Source organism: Ruditapes philippinarum, unplaced genomic scaffold (genome assembly GCF_026571515.1).
Source record: "Ruditapes philippinarum isolate M1 unplaced genomic scaffold, ASM2657151v2 ctg5832_1_1_1_1, whole genome shotgun sequence".
Classification (NCBI taxonomy): domain Eukaryota; kingdom Metazoa; phylum Mollusca; class Bivalvia; order Venerida; family Veneridae; genus Ruditapes; species Ruditapes philippinarum.
In genome coordinates this window covers 1-18,084 of record NW_026852269.1, presented here as the reverse complement: position 1 = coordinate 18,084, position 18,084 = coordinate 1, and the positions used below count along the sequence as shown (strand labels likewise).

The 18,084-nt window shown below is 31.2% G+C and overlaps 1 protein-coding gene and 1 long non-coding RNA gene across 2 annotated transcripts; both read right to left on the bottom strand.

Moving 5' to 3' along the window:
- Positions 1 to 1,274: 1,274 nt before the first annotated feature.
- LOC132755070 (uncharacterized) lies at positions 1,275 to 13,942 on the bottom strand. The gene is made up of 13 exons (XM_060745865.1): positions 13,886 to 13,942; positions 13,480 to 13,704; positions 13,085 to 13,278; positions 10,965 to 11,010; positions 10,388 to 10,572; positions 10,021 to 10,093; positions 9,586 to 9,791; positions 8,351 to 8,522; positions 7,934 to 8,038; positions 4,118 to 4,153; positions 3,593 to 3,709; positions 2,379 to 2,474; positions 1,275 to 2,177 (listed from the first exon to the last, which is right to left on the bottom strand). Exons 2-13 carry the CDS (start codon positions 13,540 to 13,542, stop codon positions 1,902 to 1,904), a joined length of 1,569 nt encoding a protein of 522 aa, XP_060601848.1. The 5' UTR covers positions 13,543 to 13,704; positions 13,886 to 13,942; the 3' UTR covers positions 1,275 to 1,901.
- A 2,497-nt stretch (positions 13,943 to 16,439) lies between these two features.
- On the bottom strand, positions 16,440 to 18,078 carry LOC132755027 (uncharacterized). Its single transcript, XR_009629159.1, has 2 exons — positions 17,971 to 18,078; positions 16,440 to 17,438 (listed from the first exon to the last, which is right to left on the bottom strand). It is a non-coding gene; the product is annotated as an uncharacterized LOC132755027 (long non-coding RNA).
- Between the last annotated feature and the right edge of the window lie 6 nt (positions 18,079 to 18,084).

Sequence of the window (18,084 nt, the reverse complement as noted above, 5' to 3'; positions counted from 1 at the left end):
TGATCCTTCGGAAGCATTAATCACAACAAAATTACATAAGAATTGTTACTTATTTATTGTCTGTTACAATCCTCAAATAAGTTATCTTTCTTTTAAAAAGGTATATGGCTAACAAAGCCAAATGATATTCATCTGAATAAAACACAATTAATTTCCTCCAGTGAAATACACAACTTTAAAAATGGCGGCCGCTTACATTTAACAAAAACATAAACAAGGTAGGTCTAATATAAATTCGCAGTAAGTAACAGAAATATGGATGGATGGATGGTTGGATTTTTTCACCTACTAGAAATGTTTTTTTTATTATTAAAACAAGCGATCATTCATACTTTTTAATAAAATGAATAATATCACCGTCATTTAACTTTGATTGTCGCACTTATCTTGCAGTCCAAGACTTCTTGTATTTAATGAGAAATTCGACTAAATGAGGCTCTCGATGGATACGCCACTCGTTAGAATACTGTTTTTAAAGCCCAGGAGATGAAATAATATTTCATCTTACAAACAAACAAACAAATATCCTCTCTGTATTAGCAAGAAATATTAACACATTACTGTGACATTAGTATTACCGACAGTGAAAAAGGTGGCGGATCGCAGTTTTTTGGTTATTTGTTTCATTTAAGGACATCTTAAAATCGTGTCAATTGCAATCTACGTATCAAAATCTTATTGTTATTAACAGAAAAACATACACATTCTTGGCCAGAGACCTTTAACATATCGATAACATATCGATATTGAAATATCAAGGACAGAATATTTGATAGCCTTCGTGATTTTCCTTATATTTATTAACATTAGCAACTTTTTTCTATGTTAGCACAAACAAATGTAGCTGCAAATAATAACGTGATTACCATAGAATCTGTTTAATGAATAATGATACTAGTAAAATGCTGAGAAGTTGTTTCCCACTTCACTGTGCTATGGTATTCTGAGAGAATGCAATGGTTTACCAAACATTTATTAGTAGTTCGTGGTATTTAGTGGGCTTTTGGTTACCTCTTTAGGGGAACTTTGTACGAGTTGCTGATCTAAGAATTAATTTCCAAGCCAATGATGAGAGCCTAACTGATGCATGACTATAAGTCTATAAAGATTTATTGCATTCCGAATATTTAAAGGATTTATTTATCCAGACTTATGAATATCGCAATCTTCGACTTCATATTTTCTTTACGACTGATTTTTAAAAGGATAGCAAATTCATGAAGAAAAGGGAAAATTGTTTAGAGTAAAACTTCAAAAACAGCTAAAACTCATCGAAAGAAACCATAGTTTATTACTATATATCGTGTTGTCGCATTGCTGAATTCATTAGACAAACAAACATTAAATACATTCAAATATTTCATAACGTATAGCACATGTGTTAAAATAGATTTGGATGTTTTGTTTGATCAGCTTATACGTTCAAAAGAAATACTTAGAACGTTTGCTTTTATTTAATATAGTTATATCATAAAATCCTAGATAAAATATTAAAACTAGACACAGCGTAGAATCAGCAAGCATGTTAATAATAATATATAGATATCAAACAAGCCATTGTACAGTTTCATTGGCAAAAAAGCATAACTCATTGTATCATAATAATTAATAGAAGTGTTACAAAATGTTTTTTTTCAACCTCCAATCAAGTGTCAACCAATCAATTATTCATCCAATCTACAAGCATCTATAATCACATGCAGCGTTTAATCACTTGAATTTATTAACACAAGATACACAATTCTGCTTATAAGAGATGTGTTGCAATCTGTTAACCGTACTGTAAAAACAAATTGATTTCATAGTAGCATTGATTTTATAACATTGTTTTACATCGTCACTTTATTTTTATCATACGTGTATGAGTTTAGAAAATGCTGCTTTAGCTCTGTATTGTCATTTCACGTTTGTATTTTCTTGCCTTCTGCTACCCCTTTACAGACTACAGGCCCATTTTCGTGCAATAAAAGTGCTGGCCAAACCACGAAATTGACTAGCTGTCCTGACGTCAAATACTCTTTGTATAGATTTGTGTCAAACCTGGCCTTCATGTCGCATTTATGAAATACCATTGGAGGAGACTGAACTTTCATCATCCAACCCAGATACAGACATTTCAGAATAAATGGTTTGATCTCGTCTATGCAATCTTCCGAACAATATGATTCGATATAAGCCTACAATTTAAGCAAAACAATGAATATGATCGCATAAATCATTGATATGTTTCTTCCGAGAAATTATATATTGTTAATAGATTTATGTGACGGACATTTTCGTTTTCTTTATAAAGACACTCTAAGTTTAACGTATTGATAATGGCGTTCATAATTTAATAGTGAAAGAAGAAATACGACAAAGGCAACAACATTATTTACCTTTTGCACAATCGGCACCATTGCAGACGCCATTTCTTTTCGCAAAGTCTTCAGTTTATTTTCGGCTTCAACTTTGATGATTTCTGTTTCATTCACCTATGAAATAGAATTTAAATAATAACCAAATATCCGAGCAATTTCATAATATGTATATATACAATTGATAAGCATATTATTCCAAAATGGATTTAAAGGTAGACAAAGGCAACATTTCATTTTTTTCAGTTCATTCATAATTCAGTAAATGCCCTTAAAATGAATATGTTAGACAAAGGAAACAAAACTTTTCTCCATATAAAGAATAAAATTGTAGTCTCCTAACTTGACCCGTGTGGGTCAGGTTAGAGCGCTAGGATTTCACAATAGTTGTCACAGTGAACTCTGGAAACGTTAAAGAACATGTCAAATGAATGACTTAGACTTGTTTTAGTCATACAATATCCACAATATCTGTTATTGTAACGTCCAGGGTTTGTTCAAGTCACCTGACTTGTTTTAAAACTATTTGGGGATTTAATTGGCGTCTAAATTTTGTTCAATATATTTAGATATATTTACGCTCCAAACCCAAAATATATAGAAATGAAACAGAAATTTAAGCTGAAACTTCAAGAAATGTCATTTTAGCGTGATTTGAGTGCATAAGATAATTTTTATATTTTTGTCATTATTTTGCCTGAATATCCCTTTAATGTTACATTTGTAACAAAAATGTTGGATGTTTATTCTTTTATTCATTTTGATCAACCAGAATAGATAATGACAAAATTGTTAATGTTGATTTAAATTGATATAACAAATCAGATATAATAACACTGTTAAATACTCCACAGTAAAGTAACACGCCTACACTACCTATACAACACTTCACAACAGCAGGTGTCAAGTGCTGTGTGGCAGCTGTAAAAAGTTGCCCCGTACTTCACTTCAGTGTTGTTATATTTTTCTGGTCCTTCGGGATCATTTATGCCAGCACTATTAAGTGTTGAGAATTGAGTACCGCTCAAGCCGGTGCTAGAGGGCGTGAGGGATGTTGCACGTATTCATTATCCCTCATGTACAGTCTCAATCAAACCGTGTCTGCAATTCTCTTGTAATTTTGTTGTGATTAATGCTTCCGAGGGATCACTTTGTTTCCAGATTTTTAAAAAATCAAAAATACGATTTATTTTCTCTTTTTTTTAACTACCTGCATTCTTATATCGTAAACTTACTTTTTCTGAACATGGCTTGTGGTAACCTTTGTAAGTTTTAGGTTTCCACATGTGCTGCAGCTTCATGTCATCTAGCGACGATTGTTCGCGCCGTAAATGTTTGCCCATACATAGCGCCTGAAAATATTAGTTCTGTTAATTGCAACAACAAGTAACGATCTGATAATTGGTTATAAATTAATAAATAATAAATAGTCAACTGCAAACATTTTGCATTCCGTCTCTTTGTATGCATTACCTTATGAGCATACTTTACTGAAACAGATTATATTATAACAAAATATGTGGAGATTGGATATTCTGATTAACACACAAACATGGTATCAAAATAAGTTAACATTTTGTCACATACGTACAACTTCCATCAGAGAGTGACTGAGAAAACAGAACATTGAATTTCAAAGTTAACTGAAATCATTAACACCGTTTTGTGTCACAATCAAACTAAATATATTTCATGATCGTTGAAACATCGTTGAAATGAAAAAAGTTCAAGCAATGTACATAGTTTGGAATTGTACTCACATTTTGCCTCGGAATAGTCAAAAAAGAGGGTACTTTCTGAAAATACAGTCTCCAAATTAATGCTGTTGTTTTAAAAGAAATTTGTCATCAAACATTAGATACTTGTAAGTAAGTATAAGTTATTTAATAAGATTAAAAATATATGTTATATGTTGCGGTTCGGACCGGAATATCCGTCCCGAGGGGACTCACCCATTGGGCGGTAACGAGGCTTGCCGAGTTACCGTCCATTGACGGGTTCCCGAGGGACGGATATTCCGATCCGAACCGCAAACATATGTTACACATTTTTTCTTGCATATCCTGCTACATTTTTTCATATTTAAAATGGTTTACCTCAATATGATATGCGGAGATTTCAATGCTAGGACCCGAAATTTTTTAGATTTCATTCCTAACGATGATCTTCATTATGTTTTTGGTAATGTCGATTATGAAGGTAGCTATTTTGAAATTCCACGTCAAAATAAAGATAGTATAAGAGGGAATAATTTTGGTAAAGATTTAGTAAATTTTTGTTGCATATTTGATGTTCACTTATTAAATGGCAGGTGTCATGGTGATATTAAAGGGGAATATACGTGTTATTCTAACGACGGAGTTAGTGTTGTAGATTATATGATTGTTTCAACAAATGTTTTTCAGTATGTTAAATATTTTAAAGTCTTAGATAAAGACGATTCAGACCATTTTCCTATCTGTTGCAATTTAGAATTTAAGATAAAAATACCTGTACAAAATACACTTTATCAAACAAACACGTGTAATAATATTAATATGATAAACTTCCGCTGGAAAAATAATTATAATGAAATTTTCGTGAATAGTTTACGAAACCTTTTACATGAGAATAATGATACATTAATACAAAAACTTAACGAAAACATTAATGAGTATATAAATTTATTAACTCAGATTTATCATGAAGCTGGCGAATGTATGAGAATGAAGTTTAAATTTAGTTCTAATCAACCTGCATGGTGGGATGATGAATGTTTTAGATTGAAGAAACGAAAGTATCAATTATTACGTCATTTTCGTAACACAAATACACAAAATGATTTAAGATTATATAAAACTAGTCGTAATGAATTTAAAATATGTTGTGATAAAAAGAAATTTGAATACCAAAGTAAAAATAGATATAACTTAGTGAACAGCACTGATGCCATTTCTTTTTGGAAACAATTGAAATCAGCCAAACCAAAAAATAATATAACAAACAATAGCATTTCTTCTAAAGAATGGTATGATTATTTCAATAAACTATTGTATGACGCAAACGCGGTAAAGGTGCCGTCACACGTAAATAACGAACATGTATCTTCTGATGAAAGTGCGAATTCACTTAATTTACCTTTTACATTATGTGAAATTGAATCAGTTATTTCTAAACTTGTAAATAATAAAAGTTCTGGATTCGACGGGATTCCATCTGAATTTTTTAAATATTCACTTCAGGACATCGGGGAACATTTGTTACTGCTATTTAACACAATTCTAACAACAGGAAATTTTCCAAATACTTGGGGTCAAAGTATTATATGTCCAGTTTACAAGTCTGGATCGCCTTCCTTACCGAACAATTATCGGGGCATTTCTATCACAAATACAATGTATAAAATATTTTCTGGCGTTGTTAATAAAAGGTTATATAATTGGGCTGAAGAAAATAATAAAATAGACGAATGTCAGGCAGGTTTCAGGTGTAATTACTCAGCTATTGATAATATTTTTTGTTTACAAGCCATGATACAAAATTACTTGTCTAAAAAAGGTGGTCGTTTTTATTGTTTATATGTCGATTTCCGAAAAGCTTTTGATAAAATTGACCATTCAAAATTATTTGATTCACTACAGAAAATAGGCATTCATGGTAATTTTTTACGGGTTATAAAATGTATGTATTCCGATTTAAAGTCTTGTGTGAAAACACAAAATGGTTTAACTGATTTTTTCCCGTGTAACATAGGAACAAGACAGGGAGATAAATCTAGTTCGACTATTTTTATTCTTTTTATCAATGAGTTGTCTATCTTACTTAGACAAAACTGTGGCACAGGAATATTTATTACTAATGATATACCTGATATATTATGTCTTATGTTTGCCGATGATGTAGCAAACTGTGCAGAGACAGTATCTAAATTACAACAACAATTAAATGTTATTGACACTTTTTGTTATAATACTGGAATGGAAATCAATCTTGATAAAACAGAAGTAATTGTTTTCCGTAATGGTGGTCCTTTACGTAATTATGAGAAATGGTATTTCCGAGGTAAAAGCTTAAATATAACATCTATGTATAAATATATGGGACTCATTTTCACTCCTCAATTATCATGGACTCACGCTAAGGAAAAAATGGCATCTCAAGCCCAAAAGGCAATATTATCGTTAAAATATTATCAGAAACCCTTCGGTCATTTTCCGAGTAATGAATTGTTTAAAATTTTTGATCATATGATTAAACCAATTTTATGCTATGGATCACAAATATGGGGTTTTGAATATAGCCAAACTATTGAATATGTGCATAATGATTTTTGTCGAAAACATTTATCTGTTAAAAAAAACTACAAATACAGCTATGGTTTTAGGGGAATGTGGTAGATTGCCCTTAAGTATTTCGTATATGACAAATTGCATACGATATTTTTGTAAACTTCTGACCATGCCTTCATCTAGATATCCTAAACAGTGTTATTTTATGTTGAAGTCACTAGACGATGTAGGTCGAATATGTTGGGTTACCAAAGTTAAACATGTACTGTTTAGATATGGTTTTGGTTTTGTCTGGATATCTCAAGAAATTGGTGACACGAATATGTTCCTTAAACTTTTCAAACAAAGACTTATTGATTGTTGTACTCAACAATGGTATGAAAATATAACGAATTCTAGTAGATGTTTTCACTATAATAAATTTAAATCACTTTTAAATGTTGAACGATACTTATTAATAGAAATACCATTTAAACATAAAAAGGCGTTTTGTAATTTTCGTTGCTCCAACCATAAATTAGGTATAGAAATAGGCAGACATAATAATATCCCAAGGGAAGAACGTTTGTGTATAACTTGTAATGATAGTATAGATTGTGAATTCCATGCTTTCTTTATATGTAAAAAATACAAACAAATCCGTGATAAGTATTTATTCAATTGGTATTTTGGCGGAAAAGAACTACATGATTTTTATGTATTAATAGGTACACGTGATATAAATACATTAAGGAAGCTTATGTTTTATGTATATGTTTTAATGGATAACATAAACAACTAGTCTTTTTACGCATTAATAAACATTGTTAAGGTGACGCAACCATATTACTATATTGTTGTATGTATGCTATGTATTTTGGGCCTGAGGCCTTTGAACACAAATAAAGTTATTTGAATCTTTGAATCTATGATATATGTTCATGGAAATTAGAGTAATTTCATCTATAACTATTTTGTACAATAGCGTATGAACCTAGAACTTAAATAACAACGACGAAATGACGTCATTCTTTAGCACATATCTCCCTTCTAAAACGACGTCATTTTTACGCGGTTCATTCATAAAGTGCGCTAAAATGACGTTATTGTTTGGCAAGCGATTCATCTGGCACCCCGATGCCAGATGAAATTTCCGGCATGGGTAAATCTCACGGAAAAGCCAGTCTGCTATGCAAGAAATATAAGAAGTGGTCACAGAGTTACCAGCAAAGTTATCAAATATGTTACCTTTGTTTTAATTGCTTAACTAGGACAAACATTGATTCATATGATTTAAGATATGTTGAACCTATTGAAATGTATGCATACCTTTTCCAAAATAGATTGTTGATACTCTTTGAACAGTAGGTTAACTGCATCAGAAGCTTTTCTTAACAATAATTCAGCCTTCCTTTCGCAGAATTGAAGAACATTCTTTATATGAAATATATGGCAGAGCGTATAAAAATGATTATTCCTGGAGGGTAATAATAATATTGCAAAACAATTTAATTACAGATATATACGGTTTGAGTGTGTGTTCATAAACATTTTCAGAACTATGGGTCTAAGAAACATTATTTAAAGTAAAAAAGAAATTTAAAGTGATCATTTCAACTTTGATATCTTAGATAATGTGAATTTGGTCTTAAAAGATTTTGATCCGAAGGAGTAGTGTCTATCAAAATACTGACATGAATAATGTATGTGCAGGTGAATTGGGAAAAAAAAGTAATATATTTTAACCTCTAATGTTAGACGCAATATTTCAATCGCTGTTATCTCGTCATATCCAGCAGTTTTTAATGCCTCAAAAGCATCTGTCCATTCGTTGTCATATAGCTCACTGTAGTACTCTGCAAGTTTTGTTGGTCTGTTCGGATCACTGAGATCAAATATCGCTGGATTTTTACTCAACCTTGTGAAAATATAAAACATGAGTTTAAAGCACTTTGAATATGGAACACTCTCTCAACAAGAAAAATAAGATATCAATAATATAGAAAAATATCACAGGGTAATGATTCTAAACAGCATAAAAATATACAATCAGTAAAAGGTAACACGGGTCGTAGAGTATATTTTTTCTTTGAAAAGTTAACTGTCACTCAACTATACAAAATTAAGAATAATTTGATAAAGCTGTTCAGTGCTATCAAACAACACACAATTAGACACAAACATTCAAATTTAAAAAAATGGAACAAAATATGTTCGATCCTTGAAGATCGTTCAGCACGACATTATTGTTGTGCTTGTGGTATTTTTAGTTTCAACTTGTCGGCATTTTCTAGTTGGGTGGTTCCAATATTCCTACTTGAATAATGTTGAATCACCCTTAGGATATGTTGCCTGCTTTTTAAATTTGTCTTTTGACGTCTTATCTGTGATACGCAGGCTTCATAACCTCTGATCCCCTTTCAAAATTCCATTTTATTTAGTTCCGCCCATTGTTTTCTCGTTTAGGGCACACGCATTTTATTACTTGGGGACCGTACGCCGCTTTTCATGGAATGGCACTACTGTGTCACATTGAAGGTTCCATGATAACCGCCGTATGAACACATCTGCGGATGTTTCTAAATTCAAAATTTTACTATTTCACATTTAAATGTTGAATTCTGCTTAAGCCGGTGCTATGGGGCGTTGACGGTAACTTGCACTTTCCAATACCGTCCATGAACAGGCTCAATCAAACCGAGCCTGCAACATTTTCAATTTTGCCGTGTTGGGCTTTCTTTAGGGATTCTGTATTTATCTATTTTTTGGCAATAAAACATAATGTAAACAAATACATCTAATGAAAACAAATACATTAAAATATTTATAAATATTTATAAAACTTTCTTATACAACTTATGAGACCTCTAATGTTTAGGAAATTCTTTTGTCATTAAAAGATGTTTTAATATCAGGTTTAACCTCTTTATAACCCATAAGAAAAACTAAAAAAAAAGGAAGCAGAGGATAGAATGTTTTACCGCAGCAATAATTCATCTTTCTCTTTTTCCAATTGTTTAGTATATGCCTGTAAGGAATCATTCAGGTTTTGAAGCATATTCTTGTTCTCAATCAATTGACTTTTCTCCTTTTCTATCTCACGACAGCGATGTTTCCACTTTTCTTCTACATCATTATTTCCATCATTTGCATTGTACCCTTCATGTTGTGTAGGCATTGAGTTATTCTAGGACATCAGAGAATAAATGTTATAGTTGCCATATTTAAGTGAAAACTCTTCTATTGTTATTATGTTATCTAAAATGTAGAATAATTTATTAATATTGTATTCCATTTCAAAGCATTCTACAAATAAATAATGGGTTTTTATTGCGTAATTACCTGTTTTTATTCATATACTGAATTAGAGTTTTGTCTCAATAGTGAATGCATGATCTTAGACTTAGAATGCTTACCGTCTTTGTTTCCTCATATTGTTGTTTTTGCCCTTGAATTTCCAAGCTGATTGCTTTCTTACCACCTACCTCTCTGTTAAAAAAACAGACACGCATTGTTATGCCCTTACATAAACAATTACATACGTAATATTGAAATTACTTCTGTCAACAAATAATAAAATTCTTTCATTTTTAAAGACTCATGAAAGAAGAAAAATTTCAAACATTTCTAAAGCATTTTATTGATATTAATGCTTACAGCATTTTATACAGCAACAACATTATTGACAATTCTATGCATACAACATAGTGCATTACAATGTTAACTAAATGTGTATTGTATGGATACTACATTATTAGATAAAAAACGGATTAGAAAAGTCACCCTGCATTTTCCTCTTCAAGATTGATATTTTCATCTTGTAGCTCTAAGTTGTTTTCCATAACATTCTCAGCGTTAAATCTTTCATTTTCGTTTTGTGTCTCAGTTCCATTTTTTCTTCCTACTGTCACTTGTCGTCTGTCCTTGCCTACGTCAGATTTACTTTTGAGTGTATTTCCCATGCTATCCTGAAAAAAAAAATTTCATAGGCCTATATAAATGTGTAACATTGTTACCTAAAAGTCTGGCTATTGGTCATATATATCTCAAAATTTATAAATATTCATTATTATAAACCCAGTGTGTGTAGATTTATAGAATTGTTTAAATGACCTGTTACATTTAATTAAGAACTATATATTTATCAATTATGTTTAGCCAGTAATTACCAACAATGATTATATAATTAAAATCAAACAAGATTTTTTTCTTTCCATAAGAGATCTGAAAGATACATATATAATGTTAAAAAACAAAAGGAAATAAAAAGGTTGCCCCTTGTGGGGTTTGAACCCACAGCCCTCAGTTTCAATGCAGTTGACAGTAATTCTTACATATTTGAATACATGTATATACAAACCTTATAAGTGGAAAGTGGCTTCTTTTCTTGCTTGTCAACTTGCAACCTGAAAACATATTTATATAATTAAAGCATGATTTAATACTTTGTAAACATTCAACATGAAAACGTTAAATATTTTTCTATCATACATATATACTATATGAACATATAGGATTCAGAATCATTTAAAAACATCTCGAGGTCACGCCATTCACAATTTTCCAGAGAATAATTAATTACATGTACATGTTACAAAATCCACAGATTTGTGACAACCACCATTGTTTCTGACGAGTTATTGATAAAGTCAGTCTAATAGTCTATTATTTATCTGTCTATGTTTTACAGCGTGTTATTAATGATTTGTCCCTTAAAGAATCCAGTGTCCAGATGCTAAGGATTGACAGACAGAAGTGTTGATACTTTGAAAATATATTTATAATGAATAAAAGTTTCATAAAGTGATTTAATTACAAAACAAATGTCATATGTATTTAAGAAAATCAATGAATGTATAACTGTTTAGTTATGGTACTCCTGTTACCATGTTGTACTCATTTTGGTGATGACATTATAAGTTTTTATATAATCAGTCATGAAAGTAAATAACCATTTCACAATTTTAAAGTACAAACCTAAACATCTAAATACAATAACGATAACAAAATTTGACGTGTGCCATGTATAAACACATTTAAAATAAATTCTATTTCAAAACAAGGAGAATTTTGCATTTTTGCGGAAGGTTGACACTTCAACAATCACAAGGCCCAGAGGCAAGAAAAAATGAAAAAATAAAACAAGCAGAATAAATCAGAAGAGGAGAGGAAACGGACAGAGCCCCATAAATGTTGAATCATTCTGTTTAACTATGAAAATGAATAGAGGAGTTAATTCAATACATGACTAAATATTAGCCTGAAACATGACTGTCTAAATATGTCAAGTATAGATAAAAGGTTAAATGGTTGTAAAAAGCAAATTTACATAATTCTGTTAACAAAATGGTTGTTTAGATACATTCAATCTGAATATGTTGTGCAAACTATATTATTGTTTACAAAAACTAATTTAGAGAGTATTATACTTGGTTGCTGCTTGCCATTGTACGATAATTGCCCAGATATGTCTATAATGACCTGAGGGCCGCCGTATATTTGTAAGTTTTCACAGATTGATGCATTTTGTAGTACATGACATATTTCTCGATTACTGTAACATTGTTAAGAGTTGCTCCTCTTTTGTTTGCGTAGCGTCCGCATAGCTGTTGCCGTTAAATATCTGAAGTCATCTTTGTTACGTATACGTGTTTTTTTCCGCGCGCAAATGAAAACAGTCGAAAATTGCTCTTATTCTACTTATAAGGCATAGATTAAAAAGGTGTTTGATTTCGTGAATATAGTAAATATCACGAATCGAAGTGAAAAATAACCTTATTTTGCAATTTTCTCACTTCTCAGAGATATATACAGAATATGGACTCAAATCAAAAAACTATCCTCTATTTATCCGTGTGATCAAATCCATTTCACCAACAATGTGGGTGAAACCCTGCTTAACTAATTTCTAATTTGTGTGATACCGTAAATTTGTAAATTAACACCGGAGAAAATTGTTGCGTTTTGTTGTAATGACATAGTTTTCTATTTGAATTTCATTAATTCTCTAAGGCTACAGACTTGAATAACGTTTGTTTGCACTGCGTTCTCCTAGCCATTACATTAAAGTTTTACGTCATTTTCCTTACGTGTTTTTTATACCGCTTCAATGAAAATGTCGAAAATTGCTGTTATTATAGCAAAAAGGCATAAAATAAAGAAAATTTGTTTAGACGAACAACGGTAATTTTGAGAATCGAAAAGAATTGAGTACTGTATGAAGTTATACCTTTTGAATAATAACCAAAACTTAAAAAACATTTATATGTTATTAACTTAGGGATAATGCACATTAACATGTTAGACTTTTATTGAGGCAATATTCACTTTAATATTGGTTTCTTTACAGATCAAATGTTTCATTTGATTAATATATTTAGTTCTATTTTAAGACCAATAAAAAGGACCTTTTATTTATTTTAAAAAATTTTACGAATATGACAATACTGGAATTTATAATTGAAAGATATATATCTATACCTTGGTGGAACTACTGGTGGTACTTCTCTCTTGAATTCTTTCTTCAAGTCACGTAACTCTTTTTCTAAAGTCTGATTATTCTTGAGTAATGTTTCATTTTTCTTCTGAAGCTGTTTTATTTTCTCTTGATGTTCTTGATAAGCTACTTGGAAAGTAGCTTTTGTATCGTCTTTTATATGTTCTCTCGGTACATGCTTCAAATATTTGCAAAAAAGTTTAATTATTAGTTATTCGTAAAAAAATCATAAATTCTTACTGTAAGTCAAATTTACAAAGGTGATAGTTAAAGTTAGATAATGTAGACGCAGGTATGTGTCAATATTTAGGATATTTATTATATGTGCATAGGCTCGTCTTTAGCAAATTACAGTTTCATATAAAAGATTTAAACATACTATGAGAGATCTTATTTGTTTCATTTTTTCTTCTGCGTCTTTCGTTTGCTCTAAAAGATACATGGGCACCCATTCCCTTTGACCATTTTTCCACGATTCAGTTAAGTTCTTTGAAAGTTCAGTCAATCTTCGTGCCTCGTCTTTGAAGTATTTAAGAGCTGTTTCAAAATCTTCATTCTTCTATTTTTGGTTCGCCGCCATGATATCACAGTTTCAAACATCTATCTGACAAGTGATACTCAAGAAATATATATGTACATGTACAAGTAGATATTACAGCTTACACTTTATATCGACAATAATTTCCTGTTTGAAAACGCCCTCCAGATTTATTTTATTTTTCATGAACATTTTGAAAATCTATGGAAAAGTTTAATGTTGTGAAGTGAAAAAGAAAGTAACTTACTTATTGCAAACGGCTTGAACAATCGATGTCGATGTCGATCCAAATTAAATATGAAAAGAAGTCAAAATTAAGCATTATATTATAAACCAAAAATTTTTTATAATTTTTTAAATAATTTTATTAAATTTATATATTACTTTTCTCACAATCTTATAACACTTTTCTTAGGTTTGATTTTCTTGGAATATTTTGGCTTATCTGGAGGCGTGCAACTTTAAAATAAATCAATGAAAATACCTTTGTTACACTTTTAAATTGTTGATTAAGGGGTATAAAATGACTGCACAATCAATATGTTAAGATAATGGGGATTAACGAAATAAAATTGTCGCTAATTTATGGTGGCTTTTTTGTGCCAGTCGTGTTTCGCCAAGCGAAAAGTCGAGTAAAATGGCGTTGGTGCGGAGCGAAGCACGTTTCTTAGCGTTAGCATTAGCATTAATACGAATGGCACAAATCAGCCACCATACTTACTTAATATCAATTAGACGCCGCGTGCACGCGGCGTCTAGTAGATATGCATTTGTCCATACAGCAATTGGGAACAGACTTGAGTTTCAGAATGACATGTATCTATCAAGTCACCTTTCATCTTTTATTCACTATTAATATTTAACCTTGCAGTTAACAGTCACTGGTGTGATAGTAAGAGAAGCTATAGTTATTAGATTGATGTACTACACTCATCCCTCAGATGGTAAGTTACATGTGATGTATTGTGTATTGTTTAAAGTGTAATATATGTTAAATGTGTGTATAATTCCATAAACTATGCATATGATACTTTATTTTACTTTATATTTACATATTGTTATATACTTATTTCAGAGTGTTGTTTTGTACCTATAGAATCTACTTGTTGTAACAGCCTTAATTGAGAATTGGATCGGTATATAAATAGGATAGAACTTTAAAGCTGTTGACAATCCCGAACGTACTTGACCCTGAGAGGCTCGTATAGTTATATTTAAATTGCGTCGATCCACCCTATTACATAAAGTGCGATTATTACATGGTATATATTTACTTTAAGCTGGTTTAGATATCGCCCGTTTCTTTTGGTACGCCTTTTTATACTCACTTTTAAACGCTGGCGGCTTAAAATGATTTTGTCGTTAAACTGAGACCGATTCATAAGCCGAGGTCCGGAATATCGTCAAAGTTTTTTACGCATATCCCTTCAAATTTTAAATACCAAAATTTAAAAAATTTTTTGGAGGATCCACATTCAAAATCTAACAAAAATTTGTAAAATCATAATATTTTGTTGGGTTTTAAAGCAAAGCCCTAATCATATAAACATTTAATATATAATACATTTTTTTTTTTACTTTTATTTTATACCTTATTTTTCTGTAACCCCCTTATTTATTTTTTTCTTTATTTAATTTTTTTTTTTTTAATTGTAATTCAATTGATCGAGCCCGGGAAACTTAAATTTTTAAAAAATTTCACAGGGGTGGCAGGAAAAATCAAAATTAAAAACCCCCACCAGGAAAAACAGTTAAAAAAATCTGGCATGTTAGTGGGGTAGCTATGGTGCTTTTTGGCATGCAGAAGGTCTTATTTTCAAATCCCGCGAGGAGTTACACATTTATTATGCCGTTTTATGTTGTTGGGTTTTTTTTATTCATTTTTACTCTTTATTTTATTTATTCTTTTTATTTACTTATTTTATAAATCTCCCCATCGTATTTTATATACGAGAATGCTAAAGCATATATGATAAGTTACAATTCAGTTCAATTTAACAATTCAAATAATGTCTGAAACCTCTGTGGCCACTCAGTTCGTCTCCGGTGCAAAGCGAGTACCTCAATAGTTGATTACCAAGGAGAAATGCGGCTTTATCAGAGGTTAATCCCCAGTCTTCCAGAGCACAATGTCACCTTATCACAACATTTTGATGAAAAGTTGCCGACGAATCAAGTACAAAAAGTGTGATGACGTCCTTGTTACAGCGCCATAACACTTCAACCAAACGTGTCAAGGACTCTCACGCTCGCAATAAAATAGATGATTTTCGTTGCAAGCCATAGTGTAGCACAAAGTCTTAATTGAATAGTATTTAACACGAGTTGTGTAATTTATATGTATGACAGAAACACGAAGTACCCTTGCATTGAAAAAAAAAATGTTAATTTCAAAAAATGGAACTGTTTGGATTTGAACCCACAGAAGTATGATTGAAGGAACAGCGCGATATCAATACACTACAACGTCTCATTGCATATACGAATAATGGTCAATAAGTTTTACTATACTATCCATACACACATGACTTACCTTTTCTGAAGTGCGCTGATCCATTTTATATTTATACAACGGTTTACTTCACCAGTTTTATCTCTTTCCGTTATCGTTTCAGTTATTTATACTATTTCTTAGTTTATATGAACTCATAAAAAGAAAATTGGTTTAGAGTGACGTCACAATATATTTAGAGTCAACAAAATGGCGGACAATATTTAGTTTTGTACAAAAATGACAACTACATTAACGTATCAATAAACATACATGACAGGATATGAATGCAAGGAAGTATACAAATTCATAACAAAGTTAAACATTTATGTTGCAAACATAATTATAACAATTATTATTATTATTATTATATACCAAACTTCTTACGCACTTTTTTCATGCACATTGGCACGTTCAAAAGTACTGTACAGTATAACCAAATAAATGATACAATATAATAAAAAATCTAATAAAAACCAATATCGATTCCGTTTTCTGGAACTTATCAGTACGATTTTGTGTGATGAAACATGGCTGTGTGGCTGTACAGCTTATTACAAGAAAACACCTTTAATGGTTCAAACAATGAAGAAATACAAATCAGATGCGTATAAATCAAAATATTAATAGTTTTCCAGTCGACTATAAATAAATTGTCATATGAAAGAAATACATGTTTTCTGGTTTCTTATTCTACTGTTTGTATTTCTAGGTTTTCTTCTCAGTTAAATATGATAAACAAGATCAACAAGGAAAGGCGGCGTTCAATGAACGCTACCCCCACACGAACCAGCAACAATAACCAGTAGGTCCATAAAGTCAAAGGGCACAGGAGTCAAGTTTTGTCAAATCTATGACGGAAATGTTTTATAATAACAGAACAAACAATACAATCACTAAACGACATGGCGTTTAACAACTAAACTCATATATTTTATGGAATAAGCATCATTTTCTGAATGTATATCTATGTAGGTTCTTCATGCATCTTGCTCTTAAATACGTACACAAAGGAAACAACCAATCACTTCTTCTCCATTCGAACTTTTGTGCCTTCTGCAACACCTTTACAAACTAAAGCTCCACCTTCATCCAATAATAGTGCCGGCCATACCATATAACTGACTAGACGACCGGAAGTCATGTATTCCCTGTAGAAGTTTTTGTCAAACCTTGACCCAGTTTCGCAAGTGTGCAGTGCCATGGGTGGTGACTGGACTATCATCATCCAAGAAATGAATATACACTCCAAAATAAATGGTTTGAGACCATCAATGTAACTTTTTGACCAGTATACTTCCATATAAGCCTATAATAAATATACATAAATATCTAAACTGTGTTGTTTGCTATTTGTGAATAACAAAACAAAACAAATAGTGACCAAGTTTGTTTGTTTGTTTTTTGGGTTTTACGTCACATCGACACAGTATAGTGACCAAGTGGAGCACGGTAACCGAATGAGTTCAAACCCTGCCAGGAGCAAATCGTTGTTTCCTTAAACAATAAACTTTACACTCATTGCTCAGTACTGGTTGGTTCCGAGAATGGATTCAAAAGTATGCCTACAAGCCTATAAGGTTATAGCTTCCTACACAACCGAAATGGAATAAATTCTAAGTAAATATGAAAAGAAAGTAAAACAAAATAAAAATATAAAATAAATTTTGTATAAACCAAAAATAGCGATATTCATGATGTGATTGAGAACATGTTTGTATGTACAAATACAATTAATACTATAATACAAATAAAAGTGTCTGTACATTTATATTATAATTCTTTGGCTTTATATTACCTTGATAAAGATATATCAATTTACTCGTAGTAACTTAATATACCTTTTGTAGTACAGGTTACCATATATGTAGCCATCTCCTTAATCAACTGTTTTAATTTACTGTTGACATCAACCTTTGCTTCATCTCCAATCTGGACCTAGGATACATTGTTTT

Coding starts and splice junctions, on each gene's coding strand:
- LOC132755070 (XM_060745865.1), bottom strand. CDS start 13,542: ATGTATCTTTTAGAGCAAACGAAAGACGCAGAAGAAAAAATGAAACAA. Junction 11,011..13,084: donor CCACCAGTAGTTCCACCAAG/GTATAGATATAT, acceptor ATATGTTTTCAG/GTTGCAAGTTGACAAGCAAG. Junction 10,094..10,387: donor CTTGAAGAGGAAAATGCAGG/GTGACTTTTCTA, acceptor TTTTTTTAACAG/AGAGGTAGGTGGTAAGAAAG.